The sequence below is a fragment of the Mesoplodon bidens genome, assembly GCF_964165515.1.
Source record: "Mesoplodon bidens genome assembly, chromosome: 3".
In the NCBI taxonomy this organism is placed as follows: domain Eukaryota; kingdom Metazoa; phylum Chordata; class Mammalia; order Artiodactyla; family Ziphiidae; genus Mesoplodon; species Mesoplodon bidens.
The window spans coordinates 28929988-28943286 of NC_138178.1; the positions used below are offsets into that span (position 1 = coordinate 28929988).

The window sequence follows — 13299 nt, forward strand, 5'->3', positions numbered from 1 at the left end:
CTGGGATCCCTCTGAGCTGTGTACTGCTGTCCGGTGGCCGGATGACCATCCTGCCAGCATTTCTCCTGCCTTCCCGGTTCTGGCCACGTGGACAGCCAAGAAGGAGCACAAGTTGGCCGTGCTTTATGGAGGATGAGTCCCAACAGCGGGGGCACATGACCCCACTCCCTAGGCCCCTGGCACGCCCACTTCCAGGGCGCCCGCCCATCGTCGTGTGCTGCAGACAAGGTGGACAGGAAGGGCACGGGGTGTCCCAGGTCCTGCCTGGCCCCGTCCATATGCAAATCTAACCTTTCTGATATTTCAGCAGTATAAACCCAAAGACGGGATTTCAACAGGAAAATATTTACTGACGGCTCTCTCCCTCATAATCTATCGATTTTAATATCCTCACCACTTTGGCTGAATGTCAATTTTACCCTGAGGACTGCTACTGCAAATCTGAACACATTTTATTTACGTAAGCTTTTCAAAATATTAGTGTTGGAAATGAGTAGAGTTTGAGTCTTTTGGTGTTCCTATTTAAAGTTTGTTTTCCTATTTAAATAATGCTGTTAATTTGCCATGGTAATAGGGCTGACAGGCAGCGTGCAGACCACAACACGCAGAAGCCTAGGTAGCCTCCTGTTCCTGTTTTTCGTTAAGTACAGTAACACACAGCTCATTAAATGCGGGGCCAACTTCCCCACTTAACCTTTGTCAGCAGAGCACCTGATTATCACCATGATTTAACCAGAAGCCAGATCCTGTCTCCTCTGATCGTTTCTGGTCCAAATGTCCAGCCTGTGCCAATTTCTGCATGAACAGCATCGACTGATATCAGACCAAGGCTCATCGGGCCCCTGCAGGGACTTGGGGCAGCACTGCAGATTCTACAGCCCCCAGTCCCATCCACTCCATCTGTTCCTGCCCTGAGAAAAGCTGGGACGGGGTCCGGAGGCCTCCAGGGGGAGGGGCCTTCAGGAGATCACACATCCCCGCCACTTAAGTGCTCAGAGAGGCCGTGACCAACTTGTAGAAGACACAGTAATGCTCTCCTGCTACCAGGGGACCTTCAGAGGCATTTTCTAAATCGCTAAATCACCAGCAGTAATGAGTACAACTGGATGTCTCTCTTTTTCATATTTAACAAAGAATTTATGTTGCAAATGACACTTCAGCGCACTATTCGGGACTTTTGGAGTGCATCTTTAGAGACTCCCTGCATAGGGCTTTCGATATAACAAAGCTGGCTTCTCAACTGTCCCCAGGTCCAGCCTCTCCTGCCCCACCCGGGCCCTCCCCTGTTCACTGTCCTGATGGTCAGACCACCCACCCTGAGGTTTCCAGGGGGGGCTTCACCACCACGACTCTCACTGTGCTTGTGCCCAAGGGCTGACCTAAGCCAGATGTGGGATCTCTGTAGGATCCCTCCTCTCCCACCCAGGATGGACTAGACCAGAAAGCAGTGATGCAGGACCGCTCGGCCTGGGCGCTCAAAAAATATGCTTTAAGTAGTTTGCTGTTAGTTGGGACACACGTCTCCACCCTAGGAGACTGAAGGAACTCCACACAGCCCGCAGACGTGTCCTGGAATTTGAATTTATAAAAATAATTCTCGATGCAAGCTTGCTTTTGAGCATTTAGCTGCTTCTATCATAAACCAAGTGCCAGGTGGGAAAAAATCAAATTATCTCAGGGTTTGATTAGTTGGGTTCACAGTAACCAAAGTTGACTGTATATATTAAATCCCAAGTGATTAAAACATAAAAAATTCCTACTATTAAATTAGACATTAGGTTTGCATCTCCCTGCATGAATTCCAAGTTTCTACCTGGCTTCTTAACACCCCATGTAATCAATGACAACGTCACTTACATACACAAATCCAACTATGAAGAACTACATACAGCTGTAATCATGTATGTGATTTAATTAAAGCCAATCATTGAAAATAGCTGTGGTGCAGTAGATGGGGTGCCAGGGAGAGGCAGGGGAGAGGCGGGCTTTGTTGGGGGAAAGGGGGCCTCGGAGCAGAAAAGCTCACAGACTGCGTTTCTCCAGCCTTTTCCAAAACCAAAAACTGTTCATTTCCCAAAGACTCCAGAAGGTCTGTAAAGAGACAGCTTGGGTCCCTGTAATAGAGGAGATGCTCTTTTTCCGATGGATATGGTTATTCGTGATTCTCTTCCTTTGACTTTTAAACCCAGAAAAGCTAAGGGTCATAGTTCAATATATAAACATTCCATAAAATTCCCCCTGGCAAAACTATAAGCAAGACTTTTCAAAGCAGTCCTAGGAAGTAATACTGGTTAAATACCAGAGATAAATTTTAACCAACGAAATACCCCTCTACATCTTAATTAGATTGTCCTTCACCCAAAGTAAGAAAAGTTAAAGAAATCTTTGCTTTTTTCTTTTTCAATTCACCTTTATAAAATGTTAACTGAGAAACATGCTTAACATAAATGTCAAGACCCCTAAAAAAAAGGATAAAGAAAAAAGGATTAAAGGGGAGGAGATGTTTTTAAAAAAAGGTCTTGATGGAGCATGGGTGGTTCAGAGGTGCAGGCGGGCAGCTCTGGAACCCAGCCATGGTCCCCTCAACCTGGGCGTGGGTGGGGCACCAGGGAAGCCCTCGAGGATGCACGGCCAGTGGTGCTGGTGGCGGCAGCTCAGCCGACTGAGACAGCATGTTAGAGTCAGAAAATAACCAGAACGACGGGTGAAGAAATGTCACTAATTTTTTCCTGAAATGTCTACCCTCCCACCAGCCAGTGTGTGTGTGTTCTGCCATCCCTGGAAAGGTCGTGGGTGCAGACAGTCAGCCATCCGAGATGTGCGTCATCACTGACACACACGGGACCACACGTCCACGGCAGGACGAAGAAAGTGTGAGATGCGTACAAGCCACACCCCTACCTCGAATGTGCGTAGAGTTGGGGCTCTGTCTTTAAAAACATGGAGCTGCTGGGGAAGCACAAGATACAGACAAAGCCCCAAACAGATGCTGCACGGGGTTCTAGGACCAGCTCCGCGCCGAGGGCTGTGGTGATGGAAAACAGTGTCCTCAGCCGAGGACGGTTTTAAGAGACGGGGCACAATGGACTAGATGCAGGCCAGGAGCCCAACCCCAGGGTCAGGCCTGCTGGGACAGGCCAGGGTCCTGACTGGCCGGTGGGGCAGCCCCCCAACCCCGGGCACCCCTTGGGGGTGCAGCCCTTTCACGGGAGGTTTGCTGGGTCCGAGGTCATGTCCACTAGCAGAGGTCCTTGTCACCCTTGGAGAGACTGGACAACCCAACCCACCTCCATCCACTGCCCCACCCGCCTCGCCAGGCAGAGGGAGGGGAGGGACCCTTCATCCGTGTAACCGCGAGAGTCAGGAACAAGCTCTGATTTGTTCTGCGTCAACTTCTCCTGGAATGGCTCCACCAGGGCGCCAGGAACCCAGGAGGAAGCCGCCTGGTAAAGCGTCTCCTCACGACCAGTGCTCAGCCCCGACTCCCTGTAGATGGGCTGGTCCCGCTGAAGCTCCGCAGGAGAGAGAACCACTTCCCCAGAAGCAGGGAGTGGGGCTTCGAGAGGAGGGTCTGAGCCAAGGCTGCTGGGTTGACCTCCCATCCCTGCCATCCCCGCCACATCCTGGCAGAGCCGTGGATTCAGTAGTGAGAAGCACCTCCCTGCAGGCCGAAGCGGGAACAGCGAGCAGGCGGTGCTGGCACCGGGTCTGCTCTGCGTCCCTGAGCAAAGCGCACTGGCCTCTGGGTTTCCGCATGAAGCCGGCTTCTGTGTAATTTATGTCATTGTTCAGTGGTTTGGAGTGTCCTGTTCTGAGGCCCCACAGGGCCCCGTCCAATGGACGCAGAGGGATGAGATGTCTCCTCTGTCATGTTGTCAGTCTCATCACCTCCTGCACGTTCAGAAACTTCATTTTAAAAAGAAGGGAAAGGACCATTGAAGGTGCGGGGGAAGCGCCTGGAAAGTTACTGGAGGAGAAAAGGGCACGAGCTCCGCCCTCGCCTCCTGGGGATGGGAGGCGACACGAAGGCGCTAGAACCCAATTCCAGAGCGAAAGACCGAGGCGCCCCGCGATGCGGCCTGCGGATGCTGGACCACCCTGCCAGGGGGAACGGCGAGTTGGGGGGATGAGTCCCGTGCTCACACCGGCAGAAGCGGCCCGATCCTCCAGCTGGATGGGGCCCCTGCTCTCCACCCCCCCCAACCCCCGTGCGAGGTCAGAGGATATGAAACCGGGCCCACATGGACGCACACCAGGGTCTCCGACTCCAAGCCTGTGAACGTCAACTGAAAAGCAGTGATGGGGCCACTGCAGGTGCTTCAGCCGCAGGACCAGGAGGAAGGCGGGAGTCGACAGCCTAGCTCTCTGGGGAACACGGGCCTGCAAGTCTCACATGTGCCGCTGTTGTAGAAACACGGGTCATTTCAGAAAACTCAACAACCGGGATTACATCACCTTGGTGTTTGTGTGCGTGCACACATCCCATGTATCTTTGTGTGTGTGTGTGTGGCAAGTGTGTGCCCGTGATGTCTGAATGTATGTGTGCATATGTTTATGCATGTACACACAGGTGTGCATGGGTATGTGTGCCATGTGCATGGGTCTTTCTGTGTATATGTGTATGTGCACGTGTGTATCGTGCATGCACGTGTGTGTATCACACACACATGCACATGTGTGTTTGTACACATGCACGTGTGCAGAAGCTTGAAAGGAGCAGGCTGTGGAGGAGCTGTGGGGAGCAGTCCCTGGACATGGGGGGGAGTTTAGAATTGGTTCTGTGACACAGAGAAGAAAGTGGGAATCGATTGCTCGATGTGTGTGTGCAAACCCCCCACAGGAAGCCTCTGCAAGGCAGGGAGGGATGTAGGGGACGGTCCCCCCACCCGAAGGTTCTGCATAGGCTCAGGGGCTTGTGCCCAGGGGCCACGCCAGGGGCTGAGTCTCAGAATCGAGGCCGCAGATTTGATGTCCCGAGGCCTGGGGGAGTCACAGTGCCTGGGTGGCAGGGCGCCACAGGGCAGGGGGACCTCAGACGCCCATGGGGTCGCAGCTTGGAGGAGGGAGGACATGGCAGCAGTGCAGCCGTCACAGAGGCCTGCTGCTTGTGTCTTTCAGGAATTCGCCGACACGGTGTCCCAGATGGTCACGCAGAAGTTCCACGAGCTGGCCATGGGCCTGGCGTCAGCGCACGCCCGCCACAAGGCACTCGCCGGGATCGTCATGACCCAAGGTAATGCCTCTTGCTTTCCCCTCGGGCACCTCACCCACCAGAAGGAGTGTAGCCTAGCGTGGGCTCAAGCTTGGGAACCAGGACTGTCTTCCCCACGAAGACATGGAAAGAAAAGCAGAGATAGGACCCAGACTCAGTGACAAAGTAGATGACCAGCTGCCCCAAAGCCGCCTCCACACACACAGAGGACTGAACACACTCCTTCCTGCCCCCACCGCTAACTTGCTCACTGATGCAGTCCCCTTCTCAGGATGACAGAACGGGCAGGAAACAGTCCATCCAACCATCAAGGTCGTGGCCGCTCTTACAAGCCAGGCTGGGAGAAAGTGATGCTTAATTTTAAGCTGTCACTTTTGGTGAAAACACCTCACTACTAACCTACTAATAATAACTAGCTAGCTGGTTATTTGAATTCAACGGTTTCTAGTTCCAAAGTTTGGGGCGAACTGGTAACGACCTACCAGAGAATGATTATTGAAAACAAATAATTGACTTTGGGGCTAGTTAGGTTTCAAAGACACACACTTTCTCTGCCAGTGTAGACCAAGTCTAAGACTTGAAAAAGACCATCTACCTGATGTCCAAAAATATGGATGTTAGAAGTTGACTAACAGCCAGACGACTGGCCTGTTTTTCCCCTCATTCTGGATGCCTGGGGACTCCTGCCGTGTCAAGTGCAAGGCCACTGGGGTCAGGACATATGACTTAACCCTTCCACTTTGGGCATCTTAGTAAAATGGAAATAAAAATGCCTTATCACACTGTAACTTGGTGCCTAGGATAAAGTACATGAAAAACTTTGAAATGTAAAAATTACTCTATAATGTTCCAAGTCAAAGGCAATTCTGTTCCATCAATGATACTGTTGAATTTGGTGGCAGGCATCCTGCCCAATCCACTTGCATTCGGTAACACCTGCCCCTTTGTAGAATAAGAAATGTCCCAAATTGAGGGCTAAGAGCTCCCTCAGTCCAGACCACGACTGCTGGAGGCGGCGCTCCATCCACGTAGCCACGGCAGCCACCAACCGGACGCGGGCTTCATTCTGCACGCGTAATGGGTGAGGAGGCCAGACATGGCCCCCCCTGGGGACAAGGTATCCAGGACGCAGTGGGGTGGCACCCAGGGTTGAACCCAGCAACTCCTGTGACTAGCGCTGTGACCAAGCCAGCTGGCCTCTTTGGGACTCGGTTCCCCACCTTTAAAAGGGGGTGATGGTCAAACCTACCTGGGGGTCGTTGGAAGGTTAAATGTGCTCATGTACATACAGCACTTAGAGAGACATGCCAGGTCCGTGTCCTCCGTAGATTATGACTGGGCATCTGCCGCGGCCGCAGGCCCTCCTGGCTTCTGGGCAAACAGCAGAGAACAAAACAGATCCAGCGCTGCCTTCCTGACTCTTAGAGATTAGATCCGATGTGAAAAGAAGTTACGTGCAGGGCTGGAGGATCACAGCCACAAACTTTGGCAAATTTTAAGATTTGGAGTGTCACATGCATTTCTCTGCACAGATTCCAGGATAACATAGTTTAAATTAGCTTGGGCTGAGTGATGAATGGGAAGGAGAGAAGGAAGGATGGGGGGAGGGAGGGGGCAAAGGCACCAACCAACATTTCTTCTTTGTTGTGCAATGTACTCCAACCCCAAACGCACACATCAGTAGGATTAGTAAGTAGTTTTTCAATACTTCCCAGCTCTATAGCTGTGATGGTCCAACATCTTTCCACTTTTCTGGGAAATTCAATTCCAGAAAATCTGGAAAGCTACTCTCAGACTTCCCTTGGAAAGCAGTGATGTTTTACAAAGACTGGTGGGGAAACGATACTTAAAAGTGACCAGTAATACACTGTTTTATGTGCAGGCAATTTATCTAAAGGAAGTAAATGTATTACGTGAAAATGAGACTTTACAAGGTAAACCTACAGTAATTAGTAAGTTATGAACATGGAAGGATAAATTGCTGAAATTTACTTTCCTGTTATAAAGAGAAGATTTAATAAACATGTTGATTAAAAAGAGATTAGGGAGGATTGTGCAAAATTACTAACAGAAATATTTTCAAATATTCACTTACTTAAAGTTGATGGGCAATTTAATCTTAATTCTTGTTCAGTTATTCAAGCAAATGCCTAAGAAACTCTAAGAGGGGAGTGATGTGTCTTATTTTAGTTTTTATAATATATATCACAATGTTATGAAATTAAACTTATCTTGAAATAAAACATGACTCGTTGCCCATTCATTTTTAGGTGGGAAGCCAATTCATGCACATCAAGTAGCTCATGTAAGGTCCTTCTCATGAATGAGGCTAAGACCATTTTGTAACCGTTCTGAGAAATATGATAGCAAAAATACATACTTATGAACAGAACAGTTTTTACTTTATGAAAATACTGCAGCCATTGGTAAAAACTCAAACAGAAGAGAACTTACGAATAACAAGCCGTATCTCCACCCTACCCTTGGCCCCGAGCAAACTCAGAAGCAGACATTTTAATCATTTTTAATTTTTTTTTTTTTTTTTTTTTTTTTTTTTGCGGTAGGCGGGCCTCTCACTGTTGTGGCCTCTCCCCTTGCAGAGCACAGGCTCCGGATGCGCAGGCTCAGCAGCCATGGCTCACGGGCCTAGCCGCTCTGCGGCATGTGGGATCTTCCCAGACCGGGGCACGAACCCGTGTCCCCTGCATCGGCAGGCGGACTCTCAACCACTGCGCTACCAGGGAAGCCCTCATTTTTAATTTTTGTTCTTGTGACTCTGAATACTATACTGGTTCTATATTTCTAGATTTTCTATTCTAAATATCAATTCGCACTATTAAAATTAGATACTTTTTTATTTTTCGTTATTGTATCTATAGTATACACTTAAACCTTTGTTTTAAGTGTATGCTCACCCTGCCGAGTTTGGATGGTGCATCTTCACTTCCTGTTCTGTAAATTAGGGATGGCGGCCATCAGTCACCCTCGTCTTTCCCAGCCGACTTCTCTGCACGATGAACGTATTTTTATACTGTCATCACCAATGACATGTATACTCTGTTCTGTACCATAACTGTCTTCTCTAGTTCCCCTGTGCCGTGAGTCCAAGAGTTGAAACCACTGAGCAGCATCCACCACTCAGGACACTGTAAATCGCCTGGCAGAGCCAGGTGGTTTCCTGGATGCACGCGGTTCTCAGTGGCGGGAACATCTCTGCAGAAAGAGCACGTCCTCCCATGGGTTCACATCCGTCCTCCCTGCCCCCACCACCAGCTCAAACCACATCACACTGAAGGGTGGTTCAGCAGCTAGACTTTCTTAAACGGCTTTGGGAGGTCACGTGACCTCCAAGCCTTCTCACCCACGGCACAGACCGGCTTCCCCCGCTGCTGGAGCCTCTGCCCAGCCGGCCAAGGGGACCCCACACCTCCCACCTGGACCACCATCCCCAGCATCCACGCCGTCCTCTTTCTGTCTCTAGAAACACCATTAAAATGCGCAGGAGAGAAACTGAATGTCCACGTCTCCCTAAGTGTCTTGACTTGGTTCTCTTGCTCATGGAAGTGTTTGCTCGGGGACGCTGAGATCAAGCTGACTTGCCCCCAGTATTTTCCAGGGTTTTTTCTATAATCTCTTATCTAGTATCTCTGACTAGAAACATCCTGTCTGACACATTCAGTTGCAGTGGTCGCCCCACCGCTGCCCACAGAAGAGAAGGGTTTTTTTTTACTTGAATGCTACATAATTTCATAAGACTGTGCAGATGTCAGCCAGTCACCTTCCCTGACATTTTTTTCTTTTTGGTTGCGCCGGGCCTTAGTTGTGGCAGGTCTGCTCCTTAGTTGCGGCTCGCCAGCTCCTTAGTTGCGGCTCGCCAGCTCCTTAGTTGTGGCATGCGAACTCTTAGTTGTGTCATGTGGGTTCTAGTTCCCTGACCAGAGATCGAACCCAGGGCCCCTGCATTGAGAGCGCAGAGTCTTAACCACTGTGCCACCAGGGAAGTCCTTCCCTGACATATTTAAGCTGTTTATTTGTGCAGTTTTTCCTTATATCATTTATTTGTTAAATTCCTTCCTTCATTCATATTTTTGTCAAATTTTTAATATTCTGAGTTAATCCCCAGCCTTCTACCTTCCTTCCTTGTTGTTAATCTACCTTTTACTCTGTGTTCTTGGGAGGCTGGCCCAGTGGGGCAGCCACTTAATTAAAATGTAACGTGATGAGTCCTGTCTGGGACGCAGGCTCTCGCCTGCCCTTGGCCCTGACTTGGAGCATCACGATTTCTCTGGGACACGAGTAGCCCCTGCGGCAGCTGGTCTGTGCTGGAACTTGGGACCCCTTTCCACCCTCTGCATTTCACTCCCCTGCACCCCCAGGGCTTCTTCTCCAGCAGACTGTGGAGGTCTCCCTCCTCCATCGTGCCAGAGTCACAGATCTGCTCCCTCTGGAACCCTTTCCTTCCCATGGGGGCTGGAAAAGGAGGAGAAGCAAACCACCCTCTCGAACCCAAACCTGGACCACATTATTGAGCCTGTTGTCAAGCGATGGCTCTAACTGCTCCAGGCATTTCCACGAGGAAGCGATTCTTGAGGAGCTGTTAATAATGATTCTTATTTGATATGAAATTTATAATTTTGATAACATTTTCACATACACTAATCAGTTGATTGCTCTGACCCCGAGAAGTGGGAAAGGTGGGAATCTTTATTGCCGATTTTAAGACGTACAGACACCAAGACCAAGAGGCTGGGTGACCCTCACATCCTGGAGGGGTGGCGCTAAAATGCGGCTGCAGATTCCTGTCCTTCCTGCCCAGGTTGCCTCTGGACGCTGCTCCGGGCGTGATACTGAAGATCTGTCCATGTAGTTGTTTATTTCTAAGGTTATTAAACAGCCAGAAAAGAAGAGTTTCCTAGTGTATATTTTTAGAAGTTTACATTTAAACCTGTCTTTTGCTAGCCTGGCCTGCAAAACATATGCAGAAGCTATGGCTTGTACAAATACTCTTTCCCATTTAAGTTAATGTGCAGCTTTAAACATACATGAACATCTGAGATTTATAAGTGCCCTGAAGAAATGCACCTCCCTTGAAATCGGGCAGGAGAGAACACAGCCCAGAACAACCCCATCCAGAACGCCAGCCGCTCTGGGCAGAGTGGTCAGGCCTGTCTCATTGGGGAAAATCGTAAAGTTAATCGTGAAGATTAACTCAGCAGTGGAACATTAGCAAACTTTTCTGAGTCGTGAGTTGTAGGAGGTGTTTGCTGCGTGCGTTTTGCTCAGGTGAGCACAGGAGGTGGAGAATCTCATCTGCAGGGTCCATGCCGGGCTCTGGCTTGAGAAGCATGGGCACTTAAACACTGTTTTCCCACTTGCACTCGATAAATCCTGACAGTTTAAGTACAGGTGAAACTTCTTTCAGTTCACCAGGAGCACTCGGGAAAGCCCATACTTCACAGAGCCCTTGCAGAAGCAGGATTCAGGGACTTTATTCCCCATATTCCAAAACTCTTTCTTTCCATCTTCTCCTTGAGTGACTGGCAATTACTTTGATCATAAAATTAAAAGCGGGCTCTTTTATTTATGCCTGGTAGGGCACAGGGAGATAAGCTGGAGATGAACTGGACAGAAACCCTAAACAGAAGCCCTGGCTGTGACGAAAGATGATAAATTATCATCTGGATTCCAAGGAATTAATCATAATGATTGCTAAGTGGTTGCCGAGAAAAGTGAAGTTGATGCAGCATCTCCGTGGAGACGCAGGACACAGGCTCAGAAGCATTAAGATCCATGGGGGCTGATGTGCCCCACAATAAGAAGTATGATGGACAATTGATCTTAAATCTGGGGTTTAAACTGTTAGGTTTAAACCACAAAATGCAGGATAGATTTTCCACTGACCCCACGTAGCACGCATGCTGACTTGTTTACGGTAAATGTCCCTCCTTAAAATAGAGGGGAAAAGAACAATAGGCCCAGCCAGCCCACTCCCGACTCGAGTAGAGATGGACGGTAGTCTAGTCTGGAAGAAATCACCAGGTGCTGATGGGTCAGAGCCCTGACCCTGGGCCACTCCCCCACAGAATGCCTTAGTTCCTCCTTCCCAGGAAGGAGGTGCGTGTGAGGAAATACATAAAGAAAAGAGGAAGACAGAGTTTGCGCTGCATTCTTTTGAGATCAGATCCCCCCATCAAAGCTGCTCAAGCGCTCTGCTTTGGTATGATCATCAAGACATAACCCAGCATTTAATTGCCCAAACGTTTTCACGGGGAAAAAAAACCAACACTATTTTATCTTGAGGCTATAAAACTAACCCCATTTTTTTTCCAATCTCTTAAACTACAATCTTTTTTTTTCCCCCAGTGGAAACATAACACTAAGTTTGTTAGTGAAAGAATAAAAAGAAGACCCTAATATGTACTATTTGTCTTTGTGCCAGGGATTGTTTTGGGGTGTTTAAACCATGTCGTCTTATTCAACAAAATAGTCCACATTCTCCCTAATCATGAGCATCAGGTTGTACGTGCTGGTCACGCCTGCTTGTGAAAGAGGAGAGAGGGAGGGAGGGAGGGAGGGAGGGAGGAAGGAAGAAGCATCAGCAAAGTTGCTGGGCGCAGCCCTGTCCGTTAGCCGAGAATTTAATCAGCTCGGATCACCCCCCACCCCACATGGCTGCAGGTACGACAATATTCTGAAGGGTCGGAACTAATTAATGAGCAAATGTGAAGCTGGGTAAAGGCTGTACCTTTGAAGTGCTTTTGATTTTCAGATACATGCACTTAGGATCCTGGTTTATACTCCTTTCTCACTCAGTTAGCCTATATTTACATTTTCAAGACTCATCCACCTGCTCAGGTGGCCTTGCTGGGACGTAAATCCCGGAGGAGCACTTGGTGTCCTCCCAAGTGGGGGGCTGTCACTGTAAGGAAACCCAGGCCTCGTGGTTTAACGGGGGAAAGCAGGGTCCTGGCTTCTTGCCGATGGCTTGGCCTCCAGCACCACGGCCCCCCACTGCGGGTCCGCTCAGAGCACCTCTCAACAGTCCTGTGTCCTGCTCTGCTGGGCTTGGCGATCCCCAGGGGTTAGGGCTCTGGACACCCTGCCAGCAGGAGCCTGGGAAAGAGAACGGTCCCTAGAGCCAAGGCAGGTGGAGCTGGGTCAGTCCCAGGTCAGGGACCTCGGGGCAGAAGTGGAGCAGGAAGGCGGCTCCCGCGGATGAAAGGGTCGGGAGAGGGGAGGCGAGGGGGTGTCCATCTCACAGGGGCTCCTACCTGCGTCGTCGCCGTGAGCGAAAGAGTTTTCACTAACCAACCAGATGGTCAGCAGCCATTGGAGCCAGAAGTAGCCCACGTCCCTCAGTTAAGAAAAGACTAGACCAGGGCCTCCCTGGTGGCGCAGTGGTTGAGAGACCGCCTGCCGATGCAGGGGATACGGGTTCGTGCCCCGGTCTGGGAGGATCCCATATGCCGCGGAGCGGCTGGGCCCGTGAGCCATGGCCGCTGGGCCTGCGCATCCGGAGCCTGTGCTCCGCAACGGGAGAGGCCACAACAGTGAGAGGCCCGCATACCGCAAAAAAAGAAAAAAAAAAAAAAAAGAAAAGACTAGACTGCATCAGGAGGCTGGCAGTAGGGCACGTGGGGAGAGCCGACGCCCTAGGGCCTGCATGGGGTTCCCTCTGAGCTCCTCATCCACAGGGCAATGCACAAATCCTTACGCATAACTAACTGTCCTCCTAAAATTGGTGCATTTGCAATGGTAAGAGACTGAAAGCCCTGGGACACTGTTGTCTTCCGATTTGTGGAGATGCCATAAATCAAGATCCCAGGGGGAGAAAGTCCCCCACCCCCAATCAAAAGTGAAAATCTTTCCTGTCAGTCTCAGTCCTAGCACATCCGTCACAGACCAGACATGTCTAAGACGGCTTTTTTTTTTTTTCGGTACGCGGGCCTCTCACTGTTGTGGCCTCTCCCGTTGCTGAGCACAGGCTCCGGACACGCAGGCCCAGTGGCCATGGCTCACAGGCCCAGCCTCTCCGCGGCATGTGGGATCTTCCCAGACCAGGGCACGAACCCGTGTCCCCTGCATTG

The 13299-nt window shown here is 50.1% G+C and overlaps 1 protein-coding gene across 1 annotated transcript in view; it reads left to right on the forward strand.

Moving 5' to 3' along the window:
- The window catches only part of ADARB2 (adenosine deaminase RNA specific B2 (inactive)), a gene marked incomplete at both ends in the record, with an annotated part of 387024 nt that overhangs the window by 341470 nt on the left and 32255 nt on the right, over positions 1-13299 (forward strand). Inside the window, one exon of the mRNA XM_081230118.1 lies at positions 5119-5233. Coding sequence (XP_081086244.1) covers positions 5119-5233 — 115 coding nt within the window. The remainder of the gene's footprint in view (positions 1-5118; positions 5234-13299) is intronic.